General features: G+C 32.7%; 4 protein-coding genes and 1 non-coding gene across 5 annotated transcripts; 2 read left to right on the plus strand and 3 right to left on the minus strand.

The window, feature by feature from the left end:
• Positions 1–34: 34 nt before the first annotated feature.
• On the plus strand, positions 35–925 carry RO3G_12969 (uncharacterized protein; the record flags this gene model as incomplete). Its single annotated transcript, XM_067667553.1, has 1 exon — positions 35–925. One exon carries the CDS (start codon positions 35–37, stop codon positions 923–925), a length of 891 nt encoding a protein of 296 aa, XP_067523654.1.
• Positions 926–2298: 1373 nt separating this feature from the next.
• Positions 2299–3622, minus strand: RO3G_12970 (uncharacterized protein; the record flags this gene model as incomplete). Its single annotated transcript, XM_067667554.1, has 2 exons — positions 2299–2372; positions 2557–3622. 2 exons carry the CDS (start codon positions 3620–3622, stop codon positions 2299–2301), a joined length of 1140 nt encoding a protein of 379 aa, XP_067523655.1.
• Positions 3623–4149: 527 nt separating this feature from the next.
• On the minus strand, positions 4150–5346 carry RO3G_12971 (uncharacterized protein; the record flags this gene model as incomplete). Its single annotated transcript, XM_067667555.1, has 1 exon — positions 4150–5346. The coding sequence occupies one exon, from the start codon at positions 5344–5346 to the stop codon at positions 4150–4152; it is 1197 nt and encodes a 398-aa protein (XP_067523656.1).
• Positions 5347–5998: 652 nt separating this feature from the next.
• Positions 5999–6071, minus strand: RO3G_19157. Its single transcript has one exon. It is a non-coding gene; the product is annotated as a tRNA-Lys (tRNA).
• A 2133-nt stretch (positions 6072–8204) lies between these two features.
• Positions 8205–8387, plus strand: RO3G_12972 (uncharacterized protein; the record flags this gene model as incomplete). The annotated part of the gene is made up of 1 exon (XM_067667556.1): positions 8205–8387. The coding sequence occupies one exon, from the start codon at positions 8205–8207 to the stop codon at positions 8385–8387; it is 183 nt and encodes a 60-aa protein (XP_067523657.1).
• Between the last annotated feature and the right edge of the window lie 126 nt (positions 8388–8513).

The following is an 8513-nucleotide window of genomic DNA, read 5'->3' on the forward strand; positions in this document are numbered from 1 at the left end:
AAAAAAAAATAAATAACAATAACTGATATTCAAGATGCTCACTAATATTCTCGCTGAAACGGCTGCCATTCGAAGCGCATGGTGGCGTCCTTATGCTCCTAATAAGGAAGACTTTACTAATCTTACTGAATACTACGTATTCATGTTTACGGAGTACTTTGTTACCCTCTGTCAACAAGAAGGGTATGAATCCCTTATGAATGCTCTCCTCAATTGGCTAATTGAATACGAAAATGATGCTAGCGGTGGTATATTCACTTTTACTGACAAAAATGGAATTACTATCAGTCGTTATGAATATGCTTTGGATATTGCTAATGACATTAGCAACCATCTGGATGTAATTCTCCCCATCATGGATCTGCCAATGCCAACCAATGACTCTCCTGTTATGGAGCCCGAAATATTGACTATTCCATCAACACCAAGCAACCACTCGCCAAGTCCACCATCTGAATTAGAAATTCAAGAGTCTAATCCAGAAGAAGCCCAAGAAATAATTGATTTCGAAGAATTAGATGCTTACCTTCTCAATGAATTTAATAATATGAATGCTATTGAAGTTGCTAGAAACCACATGACAAGTACATATATCAAGTATGAAGAATTGCTCAAGCAACAAAGAAATATAGTACGCGAAAAAAGATTATTAATTGAAGAATTGGTTATTGAAGTTAACTACTGGAGTCACCTATCATTCGAAGAGCCTGATCAAAATGAAAATAGTATTAGAAACTATTTTGCACAAAAATACGCCAAGTTAAGGGCAATTCTGCCTTCGATACATCGAAACCCATCCCTCAAAGATCAAATTAGACGACAAGACTCTTGGGGAAATAAAAGGAACCGCTCAAGAACGTTCGAGGACGAACTTTCTTTCGGTGGGGGCATCTGTAACACGCAAGAACAAAACGGCGGAATTTAAATCGTTGCAGTTTATAACGAACGCCTTACAGTTTGCAACAACCACCTTACACTATACAACAACCGCCTCTTATGTTATAACAACCACACAAAATACCAAAAACAGAACAAAAGCATAAAATCCAAAAACATATAAATAACTCCAAATAATAATCACAAAAATACTTCACTTCTTATTAACTTCTTACTTACTTCACTTCTTATCTTACTTTTTCTTTTTATCAAATAAATATTCTTTTAAAGAGGCAAATTATCTCTTATTTTATTTAACATCAAGAACAAGAAGTCCCTTGAAGCTATGAGAAACATTTTTAGATATATATGTATGATTTTTTTCTTTAAATGTATTAATATATAAAAAATTTATAAAAATATAAGCATGCTGATATAAATATGCATTCTATACAATATAGACTAATTGTAATTTAGATAATTTTATAATTGCGTAAATATAAAACATTGTAAATAAAGCATATACAATTTTAATATATATTTATAATAAACGTATATAATGTATAATACATAAATATAAAAAACATAAATGATAAATATCAGAATAAGTTCATAATAATAACATTAAGAACAAAATGTTTCTCTATCATACTTCATTGTAAAACCCCCTTTTATTTATCTTTTTATCTTTTTTTTTTATTTTACCTTTATCAAAACAGTCTGATCTACTTTATAAGATCTGGTGGTCACTATAACAAGCGAATCAAGCCAAATCTGACTCATATAAAAGCAACTCTTATATCAATTACACCCAAATCTGTTTATTTAAACCTTAACTCAACACTCCCAAACAGAGAAACTACTATAAACCAAATCATTACAACAAGTTACAAGCTATGACTCACAAGAGAGTTGTTTATATTCAATATCAACATTGTTTTGCCAAATATGAAATAGAAGACAAAAACTACAAAAAGACGATAGTTGTGAAACTAAAGATTATATATGACTTTATTAATAAAAAATATTGAGAGTATTTATACTTTTTGAATGTCTGGGTCTTTACCGCTATTTCAATTGATCGGTTAAAAGAATGATATGGAATATAAGGAAGGATAGTGGATAATCAATAGCCGCTGTCTACTTGACGAATCAAGGGACAATGAAGTAATTAAACTATTGATCTAACGATAATTATAGAATAGGATTGAACTGCCGTTGTTGTAATCAGGTTCCGATATAGTCTTTTAGAACGCTGGTAGGACAACAGGGCAAGATTGGCTATTGCAGAATTCTCACGTTTATTAATAGAGATCTGGTTAGACTATAATTCTGTAGTATCCAAGTTTATCCATGAATGTTCACTTTATTAGTTGTGTGGATACAACACTGCCCACGGACTATTTGATGGCGATATAACTCCTAGTTTACAATATTTGTCCAACTCTTTTTGAAGGTGTTCTGCTTCCAAAGGACTGATTCTGTACGGACGGTGACTAATAGGTAATGTATTTTCTTCTATAATAATCTTGTGGTTGATCAAATTTGTGCGTCCAATAGTATCATTTTCCCAGTCAAATATATGTTGGTATCTTTTTAGTAACTGAAGCAGTTCTTCTCTCATTGATTCGTTTATATCTCCTATTTCCAACTTTTCCAATAGCTGTGGCTTTAGCGTACCTTGTTCTTGCTTGTTCGGATTTTGTTTAATATTATCGTGTTCCAAAGTGCATAATGTTGAGTGTTTGTCCATTTCGTATGCGTTGATTATTGTATCCTTGTTTGGATCAAGAATTTCCAATATTCCTATTTCTTCTCCAGGTTTTAGATAAATATCTTTTTCTGTGCGATTATATAAGCAAATGTCTAATGACTTCTTGTTGACTATGAATGAAGATGACCGATCAAAGTATCCTGAAGACTGCATTAACTTTGGATGTGTGATGTAAAAGTCATATAGTATGTTCTGAGTGTCTTCTTTGGGTTTGTCTAGGCTGATATGTTTCGACGAATGAGCTTGCATCAAAAATCCTGTGTCTGTTGACTTTATCGAATACATCTCTTGTGATTTTGTAATAACTACTTCTTCGTATTTGTCATTTTCCAAAACTTGCAATGATTCTTGTTCATAGTTTCTTTCTAAGGCTATTACTTCCATTTCAATATCATCGTCACTTTCTGATTCAGACTCGTCTTCTTCTTCGCTTGATGAATAACTGCCTTCTGAATCACGATCTTCAAAATGTACGTGCTTTTCGGAATTTGAGTTTGTGAGGCTTATAGGATGTTGATAGTCTTGATGAAATGTTTTCATTTTAGGTAACGGTGTGCTTTTGCGTATGAAGTGTATTGGTAATTCTGCCTTCTGGTTTTTGTATTTTACTTTTAATGAAGAGCTGTTGAAATCAATCTTGGCTTTAGCGCGGTTTAACCAATTGCTTCCTAGTATGAGATGTGAAGGGCAGGATGGTAGGACTTCGATTGTACAGGGTATGACCATGTCTTCCTTGACTTCAATTGGAACGTCGTACATCAATCCGAGAGCAGGTTGCTTGGTTCCATTTCCTAGTGTGAATACATTTTCTGATGCTGAATCTATTTCTAATTCAAGAGCGTCTGCTAGAGCCTTTGACATACATGTCTTTGATGCTCCACTGTCTACTAGGGCTTTAATATTTTTGTCTCCAATACTCACAGTTGAGTAGGCTGCAGTGGTATTGATTTCTTCATCTTCGATTAGAGCCATTGTTTGTTGAGCTACTTGTTGACTTTGTCTAGATTTTCTCTTAGGTCGACATTCATCTACAAGCTTTTTGCGTAAAGATGGAGCTACTGTGATCAAATCTCCAATTTCTATATCGGCTTTTTGTTTTAACACATCTGAGATTATATCATATTTGATATCTGGCTCTATTCTTCTGGTTCTTGGTTTATTTGATTTCTCAGTAACCTTGCGTTGAATAGGGAGATCCGTATCCATAGCCTCAGTTCGAGTGGCTTGCATTTGTTGTACTGGTGTGGGATTTTTCACTTCTTCGATATGACTTCGTGTAGTGACTTTTCTGGTTATGGTAGGTTTTGCTACTTGTTTTCCTTTTTCTTTGTTTGTAGGTCTAGAATTTGGATAGGGTGTAGTTGTGGCAACGTCAGGAGGTCTTTCTGGTCTGATTGCTGCATAGAGATCCTTTTGTTTACTATTATATTTATCTGTTAATATTGCGTTGAGCTGTTGTTGTTGAAGGTTGTTAATGGGTTTTGTATCTTTTTGGGTGTTCAGTTGACCATTCTTCTGTGAGTTATCAAAAGCAACTGACCCCAATAGTTTTTTGTCTGTTTATTTTGTTGATTGTTATGTTGGTTGATGGGTTGATTATTTGGTTGTCGTTGATCCTGACTTGCTGGTTGGTCATATGATCTCCTTTGATTTGACATATAATTTTTGTTGCTGTTATCGTATCGTCCATTGTTGTCGTTATTTCCATATCTTCCAGACCTATTATAATTATTGTTATAACCATTATACCTGTTATTTCTAGTAGGTTGCTGTTGATATTGTTGACTATTAAGCTCTTGGCGAATAGCTTGTTGTATAAGACCAATAAGATCTTGTTGTTGGTTAGGACGTATATGTTGATTTCCAATGTATTGGGCTTGATGCAACTGATTACGGTTTCTTGATGTATCCATTGTTGTCAATTGATTTGTACCATGTGCATTGTTGTAATAGTAATTACTACTAGGTTGAGCATTGTTATAATGTATTTGGTTATATGCTAGTGCTGGCATAGCATGTTCATTTGTGTCAATTAAGTCAATATTGTGGTTGCTTGATGGATGATGTTGATCATAATTTTCATTATGATATATCAAAGCTTGATTGGCGTTCCTTGGTATGAAGGGATTATCAACCATAGCAATCTTTCGAGGTCTATTGGCATTCCACCATCCTTCGGCGTGATTGATCCAATCTTGTAAGTTTTTAGAACTACTCTGTATACAGAACTGTTTAATTTCTCGTAAGAGTCCTGCACGAAATCGGCTTTCGATGACTGCATCATTAGTTATGTTAGCAAGGTCTGCGGCTTCTTTTAGTCTGGCTAAGAATATTTGTGGGTGTTCCTGTTCGCCTTGATACATTTCATTAAATTCTAATTCGTAACTCTGTATCAATTCTGGAGTTATGTAATAATTTTTCAAGAGGTCTACGGCTTGTTCGTAGTTGATTCCAGGTATTCTTTTGAGTATTTCTTTTTCGTAATACACTTTGGCGGCTCCTCTTAGTTGTGCCTTGAGTATAATAAGCTTGCGTGGTTCTTGAGTAATATTATTAATAGCAAAGTAAGATTCCAAACTTTCTACAAAATGACGGAAGTCTTCTCCTTCGTAGCCATGGAAATCAATTAAAGCAGGTCGGTAATTTGCGTTCATATTAGCATTAGCCAATGCGAAGTGTCCATTTATATAAGCCATTTCAGTTTCAGATAGATTTGATAGTTTTTAAAGTTTCGTTTTTGTAAGTTTTTGATGAATTTATAGTGTTGATTGAATTGTTTTAATTTCTGATCGATGTTGTTCGTGTTATATATTTTTCTGTGATTTTTTTGATTTTTTTGGTTTATTCCCTCGTAGTGACCACCAAATGTTATTTTAAAGGTTGGCTTGTAAGTTTGAGTGTTAAATTGGGTAAAGTTTGCTTGTAAAGCTTGATTTAAGGTTGTGATTGCCTTGTAAGTTGTTGTTTTGTATGGAATTTAAGCAGATGCTTGATAAGTAGTGACCACCAGATCTTATGTGTAAGATCAATACGATGTTTCTTGATAAAAGTTAAAGTAGAGTAAAAAGTTTAGGTAAACAGGGACTTTCTTGTTAAAGTTTGTTAATTATTGAGTATAAATATATGATTTATTTAAACTGACTGACAATTTCTTCATAAAAAGATGGGATATATATATGATAAATTTTTTTTTTTTATTTTTGCGGCTATTGTTATTTCTTTGACAATGGTTGTTAAAATAACTTAAGTTATTTTAACAATCCATGTCGGAGTTGTTTCGTACTTCGTACAAAAAGAGACCATTCTCACAATAGTAACTTCAGAGTTCACAAGAAGATGGAATATGTCAGCCCGACGGGGGGGTCGAACCCCCAACCTTGAGATTAAGAGTCTCACGCTCTACCGATTGAGCTAGCCGGGCTCTTGATAATGATGTCAACACTTCCATAGAAGAAACCGAGCCAACGAGAGGACCTGCACACTACAAATAATGTAGTAGCTTTGACGTAGAATTTTAACAGATCTAACAATCATAGATTCGTAGGTTTTATAATTTTTTATGAGAAAACATTATATCTTGCTGTATTGCACCTTTTTTAATTTTGAAAAAAGATTTAGGTGCGAAAAAAATGAAGAAATTGAACAGTATTTCTGTTTTTTTTGTAGGGTAAGTATTCATAAAGTTATTCATGTTTTAAAAAAGTTTTTGTTTTTTTTTACAGATGATATTTTTTTTGGAAAGCCTGTTCCCCTCTATCGTTGAAAGACCGATATCTTCTTTTTTTTATTTTTGAGGGCAAAAAGCGGAAATCAAAAGTACTTTCGGATTATTTTGCTCAGAAGAATACATATTAGGAAGGTAGTCTGTGGTTTTTAGCTTAGGTCATTACAAACGTATTACAGAACGTAACAAAATAGTCGTGTTTGGGAAAAAAAAAGACCTGGTAAAAAAAAAGACAAAGTAAAAAAAAGTTAAGTAAAAAAAGACAATGTAAAAAAAAAAAAAAAAAAGAGTCTAGCAATAGAAAGTTCATTATTCAAATGAAAACAATAATTTAACAACAAATATAGTTTATAGAAATGTAAATGTCTTTACATTATAAAATAATAATAAAATAAAGAAGCTCTGCTAACATTTTGTTACAAGGCAGTTATAATTAACAAATACATACAAAACTTTTTTGTTTATCAAATAAATATATTGCTTTATTATTTTTTATGCCAAATATTGTAAAAGAATATATGTTTTTAAGCTTATTCTCGTTCATTACTTACTTTATGTTTGCACATGGGTGTAATTTGCCATTAGCCATTAGTCATTAGAGATGTTAGCAATGGCAACTTTCTTTATTAAAAATAACTTTTCAGCAATAAACAACAATATAAGTTTGATATTCTTATAGTTTTATCGTATTGGAAAGAACAACTTTGCTCATGAGGTTCATGTTCGTCATCCGAATGTGTCCCATTAGGAATTCCTAATGTAAGAAAAAAAAAAGAAACCGACATTAGACTTGGTTGCTATTATTTTTTTTTATAAACTTACATTTGACCAGAACTTGAGCTTTCTTTTTTATCTTTTGTACCTTGAGCATCTAATGTGTTCCATGAAACAAAACCAGGGAGAAAAAAAAACCTGTTTTACTGCTGTAGTCCGTTAAGACCGAATTTTTTTTAACCTAAAATAAAAAAAAAAAAAGAAAAAAATAATACTCTCCATGTTGAAGCTATAGCACTCGAGTAATAAAACTTGTTCAAGCAATGTATAAGTTATCTTTTGGGATATCATTAAATGTAAACTACATGAAAAGCAACAGTTTTTGACTTATATGTTCAGACAGTGAATAAGTGTAACTGTTTTAATCGTAAGATTAAATAAAAAAAAATTAAACAAAAAAACAATAGCAGCAATATAAAATTAAAATCCTTCATTATTGCAGATTTCTTTATATTGCAAAAGAGCCCCGTTTAATGGATAAAAAGTTGGCATCTATTTATATTCTTTGTGAGCGTAGATATAAAAGATATAGACTCGGCAACAATGTCGTGCTGAAGAACCAATGATTAAGCTAAAGCTTGTCGATGTTCTAATATATGCATCTGAAGTTGAACAATAGAAATAATAACCAGTCAATTAACTTTGATCTAATTACTTTTGGGGTTGACAATTGATTAGACTCGCTAGGATGACAAATACTGATCTGGATGGTTGTACCTTTGATGCCGTCGGACTTTAAAATTTCCAATTTCCTTATTTGGAAATCGATAATTTTCGGAATATGAGTGACACAATCGGTAGAATATCATAAAATGATGCATGTCGTTGTCCAGAATGGATAAGGTGTCGTCTTTGTATGTAGAGGGTCGCATGTTCGACCCTTGTGTGTGTCATTTTTTTCTGAAAGTTTTAGCAGTCCTTTTTTATGTCTGAGTTCTTGCTTTTTGTGACTTAACTATTTTAAATAAATTTTTTTTATTTCGCGTTTCCCCCCTGTTTTTTTTCCCCTTTTTTTTTCTTCCCTTTTTACATCTTTCAAATTAAAGTTAGTATATCATGTCTTTTATCAATATCTCTACCGCAAACTACACCAATCCTGCTGGTATTCATCGTCAAAGACCTGTTACTTCCCCCAACAGCCCTATTGTTATCGTTGATTCTGATGATGAAGTAGAAGAAATGCATTTAGAAACCGAACAAACTTCAGATTTGGAAGCAACATATTACTTCTATCCATAACGATGAAAACGACGAGTCATTGTAAATAGGAGCTTTCGATTTTTATGATGAGGCACATATATATTTATCCTTGTGCCCGGTCAAAGGCATCTCATGATAATATATGTTTCTTTTTATGTAGAATCC

The sequence above is a fragment of the Rhizopus delemar genome, genomic scaffold, assembly GCF_000149305.1.
Source record: "Rhizopus delemar RA 99-880 supercont3.11 genomic scaffold, whole genome shotgun sequence".
NCBI classification, from domain to species: domain Eukaryota; kingdom Fungi; phylum Mucoromycota; class Mucoromycetes; order Mucorales; family Rhizopodaceae; genus Rhizopus; species Rhizopus delemar.